Raw genomic sequence first — 20,734 nt, forward strand, 5'->3', positions numbered from 1 at the left:
TATTGGGTACTACTTGAACGGGACTAACCCAAGGTGAATCTGAGATTGGGTATATTAATCCGGCATCAAGCAGTTTGATTACTTCCTTCTTCACCACATCTTTCATGTTGGGATTGAGACGTCTTTGATGTTGGATCACGGGTTTGTATTCTTCTTCCATGAGAATTTTGGGAGTACAAAAGGAGGGACCGATGCACTTGATATCCATGATCTTCCATGCGATAGCCTTCTTATGGTTTTTGAGAACCTTAAGAAGTTCGTCTTTCTCTTCTTTAGAAAGGGGAAATAAAATAATTACTGGGAGTTGAGAGTCTTTTTCTATAAAGGCATATTCGAGATGTTTTGGTAGTTCTTTTAACTCTAAAGCTGGTGGTTCTTCGATTGATGGTTTTGATTTTCATTATATTCGGTGATCTCATATATTACTTCTGATTCTTTGTTGTAGTCATTATTGAGATTTTCGTTTTCTAGAATGGGTTTTTCGATTGTTTTGTCTAAGACTTGCATTTCTAGTAGTATATTGATGGAGGAATCTCGCATATAGCAACTTACGATGGAATCTATGATGTCAACACAATATAATGTGTCATCGTGCTGTTGCAGATATTGCATAGATTTTCCTATGTTAAAAGTGATTGCCTCGTCATTGACCCTGAGAGTGAGCTTGTCGGTGCAAACATCAATAATAGCCTTCGCGGTGGCTAAAAAGGGTCTTCCTAAAATCAGAGATACACTTTTGTCTTCCTCCATGTCTAGAATTACAAAATCTACTGGGAAAACAAACTTGTCTATTTTGACAAGCATGTTTTTAACAATGCCCCGAGGATATTTAACAGATCGGTCAGCTAATTGAATGCTCATGCGGTAAGGCGAATGTCGTGGTCAAGGCCCTTAGTCGTAAAGTTAATGTCAAATCTGTTATGCTTCATAGCATCATTATCCAAACCGATCTCCAAGACCGCTTCTGTCGAGCCCAATGCACCTCTATTGATGAAGGAAATATGTATGACCCATGTGGAGCCGAACTTCAACTCGAAACCAAACCCGATGGCTTGCTTTATTTTCTCAATCGTTTGTGGGTTCCCGATCGTGATGAACTTCGTACTTTCATTCTTGACAAATCTCATATGTCGCGATATTCCGTGCATCCTGGTGCAGATAAGATGTACTTCGATCTTCGATCTATTTATTGGTGGCCGGACATGAAAAATGACGTAGCACTTTATGTCTCAAAATGTCTTACTTGCTCAAAGGTTAATGCGGAACACCAAAAGCATTTTTGTTTACTTGAGCAACCTCTTATCCCCATTTGGAAATGGGAAACTATTGCTATGGACTTTATCATCAGATTACCCCCACTCAAAAGCAAAATGATAGTATTTGGGTAGTCGTTGATCGATTAACCAAATCGGCTCACTTCATCCCGACCCGGGAGAAGTACTCTGTCAAACAACTCGCTCAAATCTATGTTTGTGAGATTGTATGCCGCCATGGTATTCCGTGACCATTATTTCCGGTCGTGACGCTCGTTTCACCTCCCGGTTTTGGAAATCGCTATAAGAAGCTTTGGGCACTCGCCTTGATCTTAGCACCGCTTATCACCCTCAAACCGATGGCCAATCCGAGTACAATCCAAACCCTTGAAGATATGCTTCGATCTTGTGTTCTTGATTTCGGTGGAAATTGGGATTCTCATCTTTCGCTTATCGAATTCTCATACAACAATAGGTATCATTCTAGCATTGATATGGCTCCTTTCCAAGCTCTTTATAGCCGTAAGTGTCGTTCCCCAATTTGTTGGAACGAGATTAGTGAAGCTCAAATCACCGGTCCCAAGATGGTCCAAGACACTACCGATCGTAACGATCAAATACGCAAAAATCTTCTCGTTGCTAGAAGTCGTCAAAAGAGCTATGCCGACAAACGGCGAAAGCCTCTCGAATTCAATGTTGGCGACCTTGTCCTTCTCAAAGTATCCCCTTGGAAGAGGGTAGTCCATTCTGGAAAGAAAGGAAAACTAGCCCTCGTTTCGTAGGTCCATTCAAAATCCTCGAAAGGATCGGAAAAATGGCTTATAAGCTCGAGTTACCGCAAGAACTTACCGGTGTTCATCCAACCTTTCATGTCTCAAAACTCAAAAAGTGCTTAGTCGAAGGTAACCTTCACATACCTCTCGACGAAGTACGTATTGATGAAACCTAGCAAATGATCGAAAAATCCGTTGAAATCGTGGACCGCAATGAGATTCGAACCAAACATAGCCGCATCCGTTTAGTTAACGTCCGTTGGGAATCACGGCGTGGCGCTGAATTTACTTGAAAACGAGAAGATGCTATGAAGGAAAAATACCCGCGCTTTTTTATTTCCGATTCTTCTTAATTTCGGGACGAAATTTCCTAAAGTAGAGAGGACTGTAACATTCGTCATTTTCGGATTAACTTGTATTAATATTTGTATCAAAAACCTGACCCATTTTTATCTTTCGGATCCATCGTTATTAATGAAATATTGGGTTTAACTTATAATTGTTTGTTTACACCTTGTTTGACCAACTTAAACCATCCAAATGCATGAAACTTCTTAAAAGCAACACCATGGCCAACCCTTCTGTAAGGCCCGATCCCGCTGCCCTACTATAGCGTCGGATTTACTCATAAACACAGTTCTTACAAATCAGAGTTAATTTAAACTTTTAGTGGAAATGTTTCTTCAACTATCGTTACACAACATTTTCTTTAAAACCATAACATAAAACATCATATTTAAAACATCATTTCTTCCATCTTCAGATGTCAACCGTTCAATACATGCCATGTGCCATCCTCATGCTAGCTCTTTAGCTTGTTTACCTGCATGCCTACTAAAACTCATCTACGCTGAGTGAGTTCTAACTAATCATACATCATACAATACATACATGTATCTTCATTTATGCATCCGTAGATACAAATTAAGTCTATTTCCTACATACAAGCATATTTTATTGCTTCTAAACTATATGTCTACTGTCTATTCTATCTCAGATATTATTAGGGGCTGATCCATTTCTTGTCTATCTCAGGTATGGTCCCTTTTTCCTTGTCTATCTCAGATATTATTAGGGTCTGGTCCCTTTTTCCTTGTCTATCTCAGATATTATTAGGGTCAGATCCCTTTTTCCTTGTCTATCTCAGATATTATTAGGGTCAGATCCCTTTTTCCTTGTCTATCTTAGATGTTATTAGGGTCTGATCCCTTTCTTGGCTATCTCAGATATTATTAGGGTCTAATCCCTTTTTCCTTGTCTATCTAAGATATTATTAGGGTCTGATCCCTTTCTTGTCTATCTCAGATATTATTAGGGTCTGATCCCTTTTTCCTTGTCTATCTCAGATATTATTAGGTTTTGATCCCTTTCTTGTCTATCTCAGATATTATTAGGGTCTGATCCCTTCCATTAGGATTTTAAATTATTATCTACATCGCCCACTCATTCGATATAACGAATTAAGTCTAATTCGTTATCTGATCATAGCCTGATTCATGGCCTAATTCGTTATCAGAACTTAGCGAATGGGTGAGTAACGAATCACCTAATTCGTTATCTTGACATAACGGACTAGGTGAGCTAATTCGTTATCTTGACATAACTAACTAAGTGAGTAACGAATCACCTGATTCGTTATCTTGACATAACGAACTAGGTGAGCTAATTCGTTATCTTGACATAACGAACTGGGTGAGTAACGAATCACCCGATTCGTTATCTTGATCCGTTCATAATAACGAATTAGCATTTGTTCTTATCCAAACTTTGACTAATGGGTCAAAGTCAAAATTGATAAGAACAGACGCAGTCAACCCTATTAGATCTGCAATTAATCCCTCAAATCGTGACGAAACAGCATGATTTTGGTATCCTTGAACTCGGATTCACCTCGACTACAAACCCCAATCCATTAATCACCCAAATATTGCGTTCTACATTGTGCGATTTGAACATATATACATATGGCTCACTTACCCCCGATTAATATCAAACTTTAACGGATTTTACTGGGAATCATTTCGTTTGATTAGTTTTTATCATATCAACAGATCTGGGGATTTAATCAAGACGAACAAGTGTTTCTCTTATAAAACGTACCTTTAACTAGTCGATCTACGAACACGATCTAGTATTGATATTGGTTTGGTTCGTCACCACGTTCTAGCACCAACAAGCTCGAGTTTTCACCTTCGGATCTTAGCCCGGGATATAGGATGGTGTTTGTGTGTGTTTTTGATGGTGTAGGCTATGGTATAGAGATGGATAAAAATGGAAACGATTATGGTTTAATGGGTATTTATACTCCCTAAGCCCATGGACCTAAGGCCCATCCATCCTTTATTCCATCCTCTAAAGTCCAAGCCCATCCTCTTAGAGTTTATTATCCAAACCGTTACGCGACACATTATTGAATAAACGAAATTCTCTTTTATTATCTCTCTATCAATCCAAGTAAACTATTACGCCATAAATAAATCATATATTAAATATTATTTTTGGAAATTTCGGGATTTTACACCTTCAATATTTCTCTATATAAACAAGGCCAATGCATCCCACTTGGGTTTGCTCATTCACCTCAAACTTTCCCCAATCTAGATCTAAGTATTCTCTCCAAACTTTTGATAGTTTGACTTCTCAAGGTCAAACTAATGCTAATATTTTCTTCTAACTAATTATTGTTAATTAAATCTGTTTATTATAACTTGTGCAAAACATACTCCCCTTGTTTCCTTGGCTTTCCCTTATCCGGCCATGTCGGTTTAGGTGTATTGCTAGGCAAGGCCTCATGGAGGACTATTATAGTCCTTGTTGATCACTTTAATTTATGCAAGCTTACTAATGTTGTTTAGTTTCTAATTACTTTAGTTTCCAAATAATTTTAATGAGTTCTATGGTATTGGGTATGTGGCCACCATTCTCGGTTTCATCCCGAGTCAAGAGCCGAACCAAAACCGAACTTTTGTTTAAATACTTTATTGTTAACATCTTGTATGTAAGACTTGAGTATTATCATTTCTAAGTTTGTTCTAATGAGTTCTATGGTATTGGGTATGTGGTAACCATCCTCGGTCTTATTCCAAGTCAAAGACCGAACCAAGACCGAACTCTCGTTTAGATGATTTATATTTAAAATGATTTAATAATATGTTACATGTAAGATTTGTATATTATAAATTCTAAGTTCAAGTTAATAAGTTCTATGGTATTGGGTATGTGGTAACCATCCTCGGTCTTATTCCGAGTCAAGGACCGAACCAAGACCGAACTAAACCGAGTTCACCCGCTTAAGACACGCTAGCTGTGTTTTGGTAACCGAATCTCGTATTTTTCTCTAAAACTATATTATAAACTAATTTTAATTATTTTCTCAAAATACTTGGCATGTCAGATCCAACTAGATCTCATAACAAGTTTGGACCGACAAAACCAAACACTCGCTTAACGGACGTCGAGGTTCTCCTTAATAGAACTACACACTTGGTTAAGTTTCTTTTGATTTCATTGAGTTATCTCATAACATTTATTACTTTGGAATCTTGGCTTCGAGCTTGACCAATTATCAAGACTCGAACCGACAAATCCGAACACTCATAAAATATCGTTTTGGTATCTATCTAACAAAGGATCTTGCAATATAGCAACTTTACCCAAATATTTACTTAACAAAGGTTAAGTAAAACTAATGAATAGAATATCGAGACCCGATTTCGAGTAAACGTACTTTTCTAAAACCATTACATAATTCTTATGTATTTACACTTTAACTCTCAAACTTTAATTATTTATTTTACTTGTCAAGTTATTTTACTTTAAAGCTTTTAAAACCATCTACTAACTCAAGACACTATTTAATTTAGGTCTTGCCCGTTGAATTTACCCTTCCCCGTTTTATAGCAAACTATCCTTCAAGTTATTTATTTCACGTGAGTACATTTCATCCCTCGGTTTCTTCTTTTTTTATACTTTGGGGTAACATGCATACTTATTCAAAACGAAAATGATTTATAACACTCTATCCTCAAACCACAAACTCTAAGATGTATGATACTTTGAATATTTGCTCTATTGTGTGTTATATGTTTCATATGTTTTACGTGCACGAGTGTTTATTTTTATGTTGTTGTGGAGCCTCAATATGTATGATCATACGCACCCCTAACTACTTTATCCTTGTGCTAGTAGAATAGGGCCTCATTATCCGAGTATACCGGTTGTCACCGATTAGAATGGATCCTCATTTATTTATGATTTATATACCGCAATTGTTGCTTTTATTTATAGTCTTATATACGTTTGTGGATTTCGTCTCATATTATATATACTCAAAATTATGAAATTGCTTACCAACATTCATGTTGAAAAATATTATTTTATGCATTGTTACAGGTGTAATTATTGGTTGATTGGATTTTAAAGATGCTATCTTATTTGAGATTGTTTAGGTTATTAGAAGAATGAATAATTAAATTCTTATTTATGGTATTATTTGTATGAAAAAGATGTGTACTTTTGGTGATTGAATGAAATTAATGAGTTGTTATAATATTGTCACTTTAATAGTGTCTTGTGTTCATGGGCAATCCGTTGCACCCCGGCATGTTCCGCCGCCTCTGATCGGGGTGTGACACCCCACACCCCGCTAGACCCGAATTTTTTTTATTGTTTTAAAAATTATATGTATTTTTATTAAATATGATATGTATATTTGATGTTTAAACTCAATTTCATAACCAATAGTTTGGTCTTGTGGCAAAGGGGTATCACTCTCAATTAAATGGTGGTTATGGCTTCAATTCTCATTTGAGACATGGTTAATCATATTTTTATACAAAAGTTTTTTACATAACCCAAATTATAACCGAGTAAACTCATATAAAATTTAAATTATTTAATCCCAACAAAATACTCCTTTACTTAAGGCCCAAAAAAGTTTTCGTATTCGACCAAAAACTGTTTTTGCTTTCTCGAAAACAATTTAACATTATGGTTATCAACTTATCATTAAATCCATTGTCAATACCACTATGCCACAAACCCACTATGAGTAAGATTGTAATCTAGTCACGGAGAACACTTATTTTTTGTAATGTTTTCTATAGCTCAAACTTTTTTACTAAAGTTTTCAAGAAGTTGTTTGATACTTTGTCATAGTTCATATGAATGTGTGGATGCAAACTCATTTAAGACTTCCTTTTGATATGTTAAACTATTTATCATAAAAAGCAACGATAAAAGTGTTTAAAATCACAGAGCGAAATAACTACTTTCAGACAACAGTAATGAACACTAACAATGACGTATGGAGGTCATATTTAACACGGCAAACAAATTATAGAACCACTCAACCTATTAGTTTGGTCTTAAAAAAAGGTAAAACTATGTGTTTACTTAAATTGTAATTATTTTTTTCTTAATTAGTTGAAAAAGGATATGGTGAAGGTTAGTTGTAGGTTTAAATCTGTGCAAATGTGAGATCAAGGTGGAAAATTTAGATATTAAAATAAAGAAAAAAGAAAAAATTGGCATACACAATTTTGTGAATTTAGGCTACATATGGTTTTATAGTCAATGTCATGTTGGCCATGAAAAGGACCTAGCCGCAAATCCAAACGTTTTAATTTTCAAATAAGTTATCAATTGATCGTGTTATTAACTAACACACGGTTGCTATCATGGTTTCATGGTACCAAAATATATTATTAAAATAAATCCCAACTTTTTATTATAATACAAACAAAACAAAACAAAACAAAACAAAGGGTATTTTAGTCTTATCACATCGAAACAAAAAACGCAGCCGTAAGTGGACGACATACCATACGTGTCAATCATGCCGACATCAACAACTCAAACCAAAGCTCGTTTGCCGGCGTTAATACCGGAATATTTAAACACACGTAACTACATTATTAATAACAATAAAATTTAACGGAACTTCCATTGAACAAAAATACATGTAACGGCGGCAAGTTACCGTAACCGAACAACAATTACATGTTGCAAAAAAACAAGAACCGGTGTTTGTAACTACCGCCGCGGTAGTAATATTAAACATTTAAACGACGGTCAAATTGTCGTTTAGGTAAAAAGATAATAATAATAATAATAATAATAATAATAATGTAATTACTCTTTGAAATTAATTACGAGATGACCGTGTCAATATTCTTCCACCGGCGGCGGAAAGTTTAAATCAATAACCATCCGTCCCGCCGGCGAAGATTTCAAGTCAACCACGTTGGAATCTTCTCTGGCAGACTGCCGGAAAATCCCCTTAAAATAAACCAACTGGTTTTCCGGAGGCCGGTAAAACCCGGCACCAGCGGAGAACCGGTGGTACGATATGTTAAGGTCAAGAACCGGAACTCGGTGGTGACTCGGTGAGTCGAGAGTGCTGGTCGGACTCAGTGAGTCACGAGTCGGAAAGTTGGTTTTGGCTTTAGCGCCACGGAACTGACGCGCCGCCGTGTCGTAAGCCCTAGCCGCCGCCTCAGCGGTATCGAATGTTCCTAGCCATACACGTGTCTTTTTTCCGGGATCACGGATCTCAGCGGCGTACCGGCCCCACGGGCGTTTTCTGACTCCTCGGAAGTGAGGCTCTTTTGTGTTGACGCCGATGATTGGTTTTTCGGCGGTGGTGTCTTTCGGGGCCATTATTAATATTAAGGTTTAAGGTTTTAGGAAGTTAAGATTGAGTTAAGGATGTTGGAAGAAGTTTTGGGGGGAAATAAGGAAGGTGTGGGGGTGGTTATATAAGGATTGTTTATGGTTAACGGAAGGGTTGACTGGAAGGTAGGCGGCAGCAGGAGTGTAAGGCGTGTGGGGGCGGCAGTGTGGGGTAACGTGTTGGATATGAGAATGGAGTATTTAAATACGGCGGTATTATTATTATTATTATTATTATTATTATTATTATACTGTTATTATTTGGTATTGGAGTATGAGAGTATTCGACATCATAATGGGTATAAGGTTATTATAAAGGCTTTTGAGATGTATACGGGATGAGTTTGGTTAACGGACATAAAGGTGCTTGCTACCTTTTGGATTAAATCCTAAAAGGTAGAACATCCATGTGAGTTAATAAAGATCATTTTAAGGAATTCTTGGCATGTTTTGATGATATAATTAATTGTTAACTTAGATGCTTTAGAATTCTATATTTGGGATGAGATTTGTATTTGTTGTATTTGTCTATTTAATTCTTTGTTATGATATTCCTATGCCAAGAGGGGTGGTTACTCAAGATACCCAGTACTAATCAATCTTATAATGTCATGTCATTTATATCATATACTACCCTAAAACTACCTAAACAATATGTAACACCCTACTCAATTAGCATAATTGTTTTCTCCACTTAAACAATGCTATACTCTCCTCAATTTGATCGGGTACTTGTCCACTATTTTGGGTACCAGAAAACGGACTTAATGTGACGGTGGCGGTGTTTGACTAAGGGTTACTATACCCGTTCGGAGTTTACCAAGTACACCCCTCTTGCTTTTTTTTTGTCTTATAAATATAGAGGTGAGTTCAAATTGTTACAACTAAATAATCAGAAGGTAAAATAAAATGAATAAAATTTAATCTTAGTTCATTTGGAAAGCAAGAAACCAGATATTCATTTACATCACAACTCGAAGGTCTTCGTAGATACTAAGGACATGTGGTTTACTCTAACATCCAACATAAATTAAGATGACATGACACTTTGAAGATGGATTAAACAACTTCCCATTTGTGTAAAATTTGTTAACAAAGGCTCATGGATTATTTTTCACGGGTTAAAAGATAAATAAAAATATATTCAATTAACAGTTATTAGGAGTGAAATGAAGTTAAATTGATTAAATCATTTCCTTTGAATGAGATAGAGTGAAAGAGAGAAATATGAATGATATGATGTTTAGGTTGAGTTAAGAGCGATTAGAGCATACTTCGTGACCAAAGGTAACTACTTTTCTTTGGATTAGGTATACTGTTAATCTACATCTTCTAGAATGGAAGGGATGATTTAATTTTGATGTGTGAATTTGTAAGCTAGTTTCTCCCCTTCCCCTTGACTTACTGTAATAAGAAAATTCTCAAAATGTTTTAGGGAAAGAATTTCATTTTTATTTTTATAAATAAAAGTTTTTAAAATTGTCCTCTTTAAACATGTTTTTAATAACATGTTTGGTCTTAACGCGTCTTTAACAACATGTTTGGCCACAACGCGTCTTTCACGACCTGTTCGACCACCAAATGCGTCTTTCACAACTCTCCAACGCATCTTTCAGGATGCGTTTGGCTTCTTTTGTTAATTTCACATTATTATAACTAATTTACTCACATTTGGTTTGTCTTTTATAACTTATAATATATAAAGTTATATGTAATTTCGAATATGCCATCGAGACGTGTTTATTTTTAAAGATGGACAAACTACCCTAAAGAATTTTATTCTTTTATAATTTTAAACGTAGATAAATAAAATTTTCCACTCAAATTAAAAATAACATAATTCAAACTAAAAAAACAAAAATAAACATAATAAAACTAAATCTAAAAATCACAAGGCAAGGCGTATTTTTTTCATAATTTGACGTTTGCGTTCAAGATTTAAATCCAACAACGTGCCGGATAAACCGTCGTGTTGTTCTCTAAACATCTTCATGTCGTTGACAAAATCTTGTCGCGCCACTGCCGCCTCCCGATGCTCCTCAATTAAACACAAATATTGTTCTCCATGGCCTTCTTGTGATGTTCTTGCCTCATTGAGGTGTAGGAATCAAATGTGTCAACGAATTTTTGTTTGCTTGAAGTCTTAGTTTTTTTTTTTTTTTTTGCTTTTTGGGTTGATGTTAAAGGAGCGGATCATCATTAAGGTCCGGCATATGAGCATTGAAATCGTCGTCGGGTGTGGAGCTTGGTGTGTAGTTGCAGGTTTTCGACGACCGTCTTCTTTTATCCAACTCTTATCGAACTAGGACTAACACCTCTACCGACTCCTTTACCGCCCCTCTACTGGCCTCTCGAATTGTTCGGATCCATTGACTAGAAAGGAAATTTATTTGTAGAAAAGAAATGATAAATATTGGGTAGAAAGGAAATATATTTTGTGTATAAAAATGGAAGAGAGAAGAGACTTAATTAGGTAAACAGGAAATATGAGGTATTTAATGGAATTAATACCGTTCGAATTTTGTTTAACGGCTCTTTGGACAAAAATACCACGGTTACTAGTACACCTCAAAAGTTACTGTCGACGAGTATTAGGAAGGTGGCGGCGGTGTTCACCGCGGGAAACACCACCCTTGGCACACTTACCTGTGAACCACTCCCTCCAACCTTAGTTATGGCTATCCACTTATCATTTCACCATTTGCATTAGCTTCATCTAGGCCAAAGGGAGGCGTGTTTAAATGCTTCTATCCTAAAATCTTTTAAGCCACCAATGTTTGGTGTTACATAACAGAAATCAATCTTGATTTTTTGTCCGGATTAACAACTAATCTATCAAAACGGTTATTATTTTTCATACCAATACAAAGATTAAGTAATAACTAGTAAATCAAGTCTAGCCATCATGCAGGGGGGGGGGGGGGGGTTCCTCTTGAGGTTGTCTTAGGTTTGAGTCTTTAGAGCGTTAAACTAATAATAGACGGCTGGAATTTCGTTTAACGGCTCTAACTTGGTATTGATGATTAGTATGCTTAAATGGGCTTATTGCTATGGGTGGTAATCTTGACCCATGAGTTGAATAAGTTGTATCAAAATGTATAAGATGAGTCAGAATGGGTCAAACTAAAAAAAAAAGAAAATGATTCAAACGAGTCAAAATGGGTTGACATTTCTCGGGTTTTTTTATGGAACGATAAAAACGGAAGAAACTTTTTGGTATTTTTACTTTTTGAGTTTTTGATTTATATTTCGAGTTATAATTTTTAATTATTTTTTTTGAATTTTTTGGTGAGGGGTTTTGAAATGGGTCAAAATTAGGGGTGGCAATCAAAAACTAATTAAAAAATTCAAAAAAATACTTAAAAAATTATAACTGGAAATATAAATCAAAAACTTAAAAAGTAAAAATACCAAAAAAGTTTTCTCCGTTTTTCTCGTTCCATAAAAAAAAACCCAAGAAATGTCAACCCGTTTTGACCCGTTTCAATCATTTTCTTTTTTTAGTTTGACCCATCTTATACATTTTGATACAACTTATTCAACCCATGGATCAAGATTGTCACCCCTACTTATTACCATAGACTCCAAACGCCATTAAAAATAAGGTATATCAAGTCCAAATCCTCTCATGTATTTTGTAACAATTCAAAAGCAACTTTTGTTAAGGGTTATGAAATTACTCAACAATAAACACAATAATAAAGAACATATAAAATGGATACTAGAAAAAGGAAAGACAAAGAAACACGACTGAGGATAGAACTTTGATGTCGACGTTCAAAAAAACACTTGAGTCAATCAAATCATACGTTCTATATAAATTTCAAATTTTAATGAGTTTTCTTTGCCCGTTCAATACAAAATCAATGTTCAATACAAAATCAATGTTCGTTTGTGAATTATGAGAACCACATAAACACATCCATTATTTCAAATGCTGTAGATATGAAGAAATGGTTAACCATACTTTTTTTTCCTCTACGCCATGACATTTAAATAATTATCCATATCTAACTATACTATTAAAGCAATAGGCTTTATGTCAAAATCTCTCATTCCTATTGGTTGTTCACTAGAGTTTCCATGTATATCAATAGCTTCTCCATTTTTCATCTTAATTAAATAAATTAAAATAAGATTAATCAATTCTCTTAAAGTATTATCTTTCATCTTTCATTTAATGTTTAATTTTGAATTTGAATTTTGAATATTTTTTTAATTATGCTTCTACTTAATAATTATAATTAATAATTAATTACGATTTATTTATTATGTATACTATAAGTATAAATATGTTTTGAAACTAATTTTATGTTATTATTTTTTATTGATGATTGATTTTATTCATACTCTTTGTTTCTTCTCAGCAGGTTTAATGGTTTTTAGATAATATATAATATATAATTTAGATAATTAATATATATTTCATCAATATGATTCAATATAGAGAGAATATGAATTTAACTTTAGTATAATTGGTTCTACTATTATATTTTAAAATATTTATCAAATTGACCGTTTTGTACCATTATCGTAAAATTTAGGAAAGAATCACCTCTTTAGTTAAGGAAATTGGTTAAGGAAATTGTATAATTACGGAATTTCTAAATTTGAATTAACTATTGTAGCTTATTTAATTATTTGATTAAGTATATGATTAAGCATAATTAATTTTTACTATAATTACGGATGATCGGTCAATCGGTTAAATTATCATTATCTTACATAAATTTTACATAAATATAAAATTAGAACTAATAAGTTTTACGTAAATATAAAATTGCAACCAAATATATTAATATCAATTACAATATTTAAATTATTAATGGCTCAATTGATTAAGGAATTTATTAATCATCCTTAAGATTTACTATAAATACAAATGTTGGCTTGTTTACAGATTATAAATTTCTCAATTATTGATTTAAATATATGGTGCTGATTTTAACTATTCTAATTGATTATATTGGATTTGATAATTAATGTTCAGTTGTATTAAAATTGAGTTCATTCGTTTCTAATCAATTCCCTAATCATTTGTTTCTAATCAATTCCATGTATACCTTCCTTCTATAATTTAGTCAACCATAATTCAATCCGTATAAATAGTTAAGTTTCATACGGTAATTCTTACACCTTCAAACTCTCTTTAGCAAACACCATTAGCTTTGTGCCTAAGGTTTTTATTTTGTGTTGTTTTTATATCTTCCATATTTGTATTCTTTTTTTGATTTATAAAGTGTTATTGTTCCTAAATGATTTTTTTGTTTTTTTGAATTTTTCACCTCTAGAAAGAAGATCTCAATTTTTGATTTAGTAATTTATATCTATATATACTATTAAACCAATAGGCTTTAACTCAACTTCCCATCTTCCTATTGGTTGTTTTCTAAACTTTCCATCTATATCTATCACCTCTCTAATTTCCATTTGAATAAAATAAATCAAAATTAAATTAAAATAAGATACAATTAATTCTCTTTAATGATTCTCTTTAACTTTAATTTAATCTTTAATTTAATAATGATTAACCAATTTATTTATTAATTAATTACAATTTTTATTATTTATGTTATTTTTATTATTCTGTATACTATAATATAACTTAATCTAGAAACCCAAATCAATTTTCCTCTTTCATGCATTCATTCTTATTGACGGGTCCATCATGTTCCACCTATCAATACCTCCAATTCATTTATCTGTCAAATTCACGGTCCACCGTCGATGAAGGTGCTCACCATCAACGTTACCTCCGGTCAATTTAATCATCAGGATTCCTTCCAGGTTTAATTTATTTGAGATAATTAACTGATATTTCATCCATTGGATTTAATATAAAACAACCTAATAAATAGAGATTACGGATTTAACTTTACTATAACTGTTTATAGTTTTATATTTTTGAAATATCATGTAACATCCTAAAATTTTTATAATGTTAAATAAAAGAAAGTTATGTTTAGTGATTTCACGTTTTAGTTATTTAATGTCGAGTAAGGAACAGGTCATGGGCTTAGGTTACGTAAGATGGGTTAAATGAGAATGGGCCTTGGGTCCGTGGGCTTGAGAGATATAAATACCCATCCCAAGCCCAAGATATCATTTTATTTCCATCTTTCTCTTTTACACACTCAAAAACACACACATAACCGACCGAGATCCGAAGTCGAGACCAGAGATTTTGCTGGTAGATCTGAGTTGGAAAGGTAGGAACTAATCCCGCAAAGCTAATATTACTGAAAATGGTTAGGATTTGACGGGTTAATCGGACCCGAAACCCAACTGCCCAAATCGGACCCCTAAAACGTCGATTTTAGGCCGATTTGATGGTTGGGATTTGTAGGCGCCGATCATACGATTCCGTGGGTACCAAAATCGAGTTATTTGGCTAAGAAACGAAGGAGTTATGGGCAAACAGATCTGCAGCGCGACAACTTCGCCTTCATCTGGGCAACTTCGCCTTCAAGCGATGAACTTCGCCTGCAAGCTAAGTTCGCCTGATGAACTTCGCCTGCAAGCCAAGTTCGCCTGATGATAAGTTCGCCTGAAGCCAAGTTCGCCTGATGGCAACTTCGCTGAAAAGCTAAGTTCGCCTAAATGGTAACTTCGCCTAAAAGCCAAGTTCGCCTGAGGTTTAACTTCGCCTAAAAGCCAAGTTCGCCTAAGGTTTAACTTCGCCTAAAAGCCAAGTTCGCCTGAGGTTTAACTTCGCCTAAAAGCCAAGTTCGCCTGAGGTTTAACTTCGCCTAAAAGCCAAGTTCGCCTAAGGTTTAACTTCGCCTGAAGCCAAGTTCGCCTAAGGTTTAACTTCGCCTAAAGTGAAGTTCGCTTAGAAAATAAATTAAAAACCTAATGGAAAATGTGTTAAGGCAGTTATCGAAAATAAAATTTTTCCAAGCTGACCTGGCAGCTTAACCCCAGCCAGGGGCTCTGCTCCTTGGACCCCGCTAGGGGCTGCCGCCCCTAGAACCCCGCTGCCAGGGGCGCTGCCCCCGGACCCCCGTTCGTTGTGGGTCATATAAAGATAGAAATACAAAACGAGTAGTAGTAGTTAATTGATATGTGTAAATATTATACAGTTAGCCGAGCCCAGTTAAAGAAAGGAATTACGATCAACGGCGAGCGTAACAGGATCCAGGTGAGTTTCTAGCCCCATTTATGTGTTATGTTTTCGGGGCTGTGTGCATACTCGATATGTTTGTCAATACGCTTATCCTAAGAGATAAGTGTATGCCTTATGTGAATGATATGATATGTATGAATGATTGCTTGATGGTACGTGAACGATCTTCGGATATTGCACGTACTGTCAGGTTGTAACGCTAAGTATAAGGTAAGTATGATATGTATGCTTATGTGTATGAATGTGATAAGTTAATTAAAGAAGGAAATGACGGTTGCATGATTGTATGGTTACGAAAAGGGTACCGAGCCCTAATAATACTCGAGGTATAATGTATGGTTGTATTGTAACAAAGAGGGAATCGAACCCTACTAATATTCGAGAACTAGGGAACCGAACCCTACTAATATTCGAGGAAAGAGGGAAACCGAGCCCTAATAATACTCGTGGAAAGAGGGGAACCGAGCCCTAATAATACTCGTGGAAGGAGGGTACCGAGCCCTAATAATACTCGAGGAAGGAGGGTACCGAGCCCTAATAATACTCGTGGAAGGAGGGTACCGAGCCCTAATAATATTCGAGGAAGGAGGGTACCGAGCCCTAATAATACTCGAGGAATGTAGGGTGTAATGCTCTTTATAACGTAAGATATGAAGGTAAGTTAATACAAAAGAAAGAATGAAAGTATGAAAGAATGAAAGTATGAAAGTAAGAAAGTATGAATGAAGGAATATAAGTTTATGTGTATGGTATAGTGTATGATTAACTAGAACTCACTCAGCGTAGCTGACTTTTAGTATGCACGCAGGTGAGTAGGATGAGGCAGCTCGCTTGAGGAGACACGTGGCATTGAACAAGAGTCTGGCATCTGAAGACTTATGATGTTCTAATTTTAATGCTTTAATGTGAAAGACAAAGGATGTTTTGGGACAAGTTATGAATTATGTAATGTTTAATGAAAGTTTTATATTCCGCGTAAAGTTTTTAATTAACTCTGATATTTAAAACTGTGTTTATGAGTAAATCCAACACGAAAGTAGGGTTACCGGTAACGGGGCCTTACAAGTTGGTATCAGAGCAAAGTTCGAGAGATTTAAGCATCCTACATGCTTAGACTCGAACAGAGAATGAGATTTAAGTAAGAAAGGAAAGAAGATGCCAGTCCAAGAATGCCATGTGTCGCTCAAGCAAGATTAGTAAAGGTAAATTGTATGATTAAATGATATATGTTAATGAGAAAGGAAAGATATGTGAACGGCAGGGATAGGAATAATTGATTGTTTAATTTGACAAACTGCTTAAGTAGAACCAGCACAAATAGACTCATAAAGGGAAGTGTATAGGACACGGAAAGTAACGTGATCAGCTAATCACAACTGGCCACTGTTATTACCTGTTAGCCTTACTATCCTTGTACTAGATAGTTCCTTGAGTGACGATGTTTGTGTTTTCCCCTTTAGAATACTGATGGCTGGAGCTGGAGAATTTGTTGAAGCTGGGGGTCGCACTGGACGTCGTGGCAGGCCTCGCCTTGTCCGGCAACCTTCGGTAGAAGAAGCTTCCCACACCGAAGTTGAAGGAAGCGCAGCTGGAGGAGACCAGATCAACAACGAAGAAGTTCAACTTAGCCCCGCAGTTCAAGCAGCCATCGTTCAGGCTGTAGTTGCTGCTGTGAAGAACCTGAATCCCGAAGGATCTGCTGGAAGCCGTGAGCGAACTGCTGAAGGGGCGGGTGGTGATGGTAGAAAGGATGGGGAAGGTGAAAGAGAGGCCTCGAGTGGGGATAGGTCTGTGAAAGATGATGATAGGAAGAGGGGCCGAGGCGGTTGCAACTATAAGTCCTTCAAGGGTTGTGACCCGCCAAAGCTGACCGGGTTGGGGGACGCAATCGCTACTCTTCAGTGGATAACCGCCATGGATAAGGTTATCCGCATTAGCGAGTGCCGTCCCGATCAAGCGGTAGGTTATGCTACTCAATCATTCGAGGATGAGGCTATGTATTGGTGGGAGAGTGTGGAGCAGAGGAAGACCCGTGAAGAGATCAAGGAGATGAAATGGGACGATCTGAAGGAGTTAGTGATGATGAAGTTCTGTGCTGACGCCGAGGTTGAAAGGGCGGAGATGAAGTTCCTAAACTTGAAAGCTGGGACAATGACACATCGTGAGTACACCACCAAGTTCAATCGAATGTCTAGGTTGGTGCCAGATATGGTCAACACTGAGGCTAAAAGGATCAAGTGTTACGTGAGGGGATTACCACAGAGAGTCCGCATGTTAGTCAGGACAAGTAAACCTGCTACTTTCGATTCTGCTGTCGAACTCGCAGAAATGGTCTATGCAGACTTAACTGCGGATGATGTGGTGGTGGGAGACGAGAAGAAAGAAAAGAAATGGGTCGCTCATGCTAAACGACCCGGTACCCAGATGTGGAACCCTAAGAACAAGCAGCCGAGAGTTTGGGAGAACAGGTCATGCAAAACCTGTGGCAAGGCACACAATGGTGAGTGTAGGTGGGGAAAGGGTTCGGATACATGTCATAAGTGTGGAAAGATTCATGCCGGAGAATGTAGATTTGGGTCGAATGTTTGCTACAAGTGTGGGAAGGCAGGTCATTATGCTCATGAGTGCAGTTCTAAGCCTGCATGCTACAAGTGTGGTAAGACATGTCACTTTTCTAGGGAGTGTACCGAGATTGAAGCTGGAGGTAGTGGAAGGAAAAATGCCGATCAAGCTAGGCCAAGAACTAGAGCCTACATGCTGACCCAAGAACAAGCCAAGCAGATTCCGGATGTTGTCACAGGTACGTTCCTAGTAAACGACATTTCTGCTTTAGTATTATTTGATTCTGGTGCGAATAGAAGTTTTGTAGCTACGACATTTAGTAAACTCGCGAAAATGAAAGGCTGTCGAGTGTCTGAAACTTTTGTAGTAGAAACCGCTAGTGACACTTCGGTTAAAATAACAAAGATGGTTAAGAACTGTAAGATAGAATTGGAAGGACATGAGTTCCCGGTTACCTTGTACGTTATGACCTTGGGAGGGTTCGATGTGGTTTTGGGTATGGATTGGTTGTCTGAGTTTGAGGCTCAGATAGTATGTAAAAGTAGGATGATAAGTTTAAAGTCATTGGAAGGTAGTGCGGTGACGGTTTATGGTGATAAGGAAAGTTCTGGGCTTAATGTCATTTCGATGATGAAAGCCGAGGGTTTGCTAAGGCGGGGGTGTTGTGCCTACCTGGCGTATGTCGTTAACGCTACGGCCGAGACGAAAGAGATGAAAGATGTTCCTATTGTGCGCGACTACCCAGAAGTATTCCCTGAGGATCTTCCGGGGTTGCCACCGGGGCGAGAGATAGAATTTCAGATAGATTTAATACCAGGAGCCCAACCTGTCGCAAAAGCGCCTTACCGTCTAGCACCGTCTGAGATGAAGGAGTTGATGTCCCAACTGCAAGAACTCCTCGACAAGGGTTTCATAAGACCGAGTGTTTCCCCGTGGGGTGCACCAGTATTGTTCGTGAAAAAGAAGGATGGAAGTATGAGAATGTGCATAGACTATCGTGAGTTGAATAAGCTTACGGTAAAGAATAGATATCCGTTGCCAAGGATTGATGATTTGTTTGACCAACTGCAAGGTTCAAGTTGGTTCTCACGAATAGATCTCAGATCAGGCTACCATCAGCTGAAGGTGAAAGAGGCGGACATTCCTAAGACAGCGTTCCGAACGCGGTATGGACACTACGAGTTCCTCGTAATGTCATTCGGTCTAACAAATGCTCCTGCAGCATTTATGGACATGATGAATAGGGTGTGTCGGCCGATGTTGGATAAGTCGGTTATCGTCTTCATTGACGATATATTGATTTATTCAAAGAGTGAGTCTGACCATGCCGAGCATCTGAGGGAGGTATTGGAAGTTCTGAAGAAAGAGAAGTTGTACGCCAAGTTTTCGAAGTGCGCGTTCTGGTTAAGAGAAGTTCAATTTTTAGGTCATGTGGTTAATCCGGAGGGGATTACCGTGGACCCAGCTAAGATTGAAGCAATAACGAATTGGAAGACTCCGCAGAATCCGACTGATATACGAAGCTTCCTAGGGTTAGCTGGCTACTATAGGAGATTCATCGAAGGTTTCTCCAAGATAGCCGCACCGCTGACCGGTATGACCCGAAAGACGATAGTATTCAGTTGGGGAAAGTTTCAGGAAGAAGCCTTTGAAGAATTGAAGAAGAGACTCACGCAAGCTCCAATCCTTACTCTACCCGATGGTGACGAGGATTTCGTTGTTTGTGCTGATGCTTCGCATCAAGGATTAGGTTGCGTGTTGATGCAACGAGGGAAGGTGATAGCTTACGCGTCTAGACAGTTGAAGGTCCATGAAAGTACTTATCCGACGCACGATTTGGAGTTAGCAGCTGTAGTGCATGCTCTTAAGATATGGAGGCATTATCTGTACGGTACTAAGTGCACTATCTATACAGATCATAAGAGTTTAAAGTACTTCTTCGAGCAGAAAGAATTGAACATGAGGCAGAGAAGATGGTTAGAATTGATAAAGGATTATGACTGTGAGATTAAGTATTACCCGGGTAAAGCTAACGTGGTCGCTGATGCGCTAAGTCGTAAGAATGAGGAAGTCCTTGCAACAGTCAAGTCATACAAGTTGATCATGAACTCAAGTCTTTTTGAAGAAATCATCAAAGTGCAGTCAGAAGTGTTAGTAGACGAAGGGTTAATAAAGAAAGAAAGGATTTATGGCCAGCAAGATGAGTTGATGGAAAACACTCATGGAGTTAAAACTAGGTTCGACCGTATGTGGATCCCACGCCATGGTGATCTTAGAAGTCGAATCTTAGATGAAGCTCATAAGTCAAGGTACTCAATCCATCCAGGAGCTACAAAGATGTACCAAGA

At 36.9% G+C, this 20,734-nt stretch overlaps 1 protein-coding gene across 1 annotated transcript; it reads right to left on the minus strand.

The window, feature by feature from the left end:
• Nucleotides 1-8,191: 8,191 nt before the first annotated feature.
• On the minus strand, nt 8,192-8,686 carry LOC143596993 (ethylene-responsive transcription factor 4-like). Its single transcript, XM_077075623.1, has one exon. The coding sequence runs from the start codon at nt 8,684-8,686 to the stop codon at nt 8,192-8,194; it is 495 nt and encodes a 164-aa protein (XP_076931738.1).
• Nucleotides 8,687-20,734: the final 12,048 nt, after the last annotated feature.

Source organism: Bidens hawaiensis, unplaced genomic scaffold (genome assembly GCF_021521415.1).
Source record: "Bidens hawaiensis isolate Kalapana, Puna unplaced genomic scaffold, B.hawaiensis_p1.1 tig00047453_1, whole genome shotgun sequence".
In the NCBI taxonomy this organism is placed as follows: Eukaryota; Viridiplantae; Streptophyta; class Magnoliopsida; order Asterales; family Asteraceae; genus Bidens; species Bidens hawaiensis.

Coding starts and splice junctions, on each gene's coding strand:
- LOC143596993 (XM_077075623.1), bottom strand. CDS start 8,686: ATGGCCCCGAAAGACACCACCGCCGAAAAACCAATCATCGGCGTCAAC.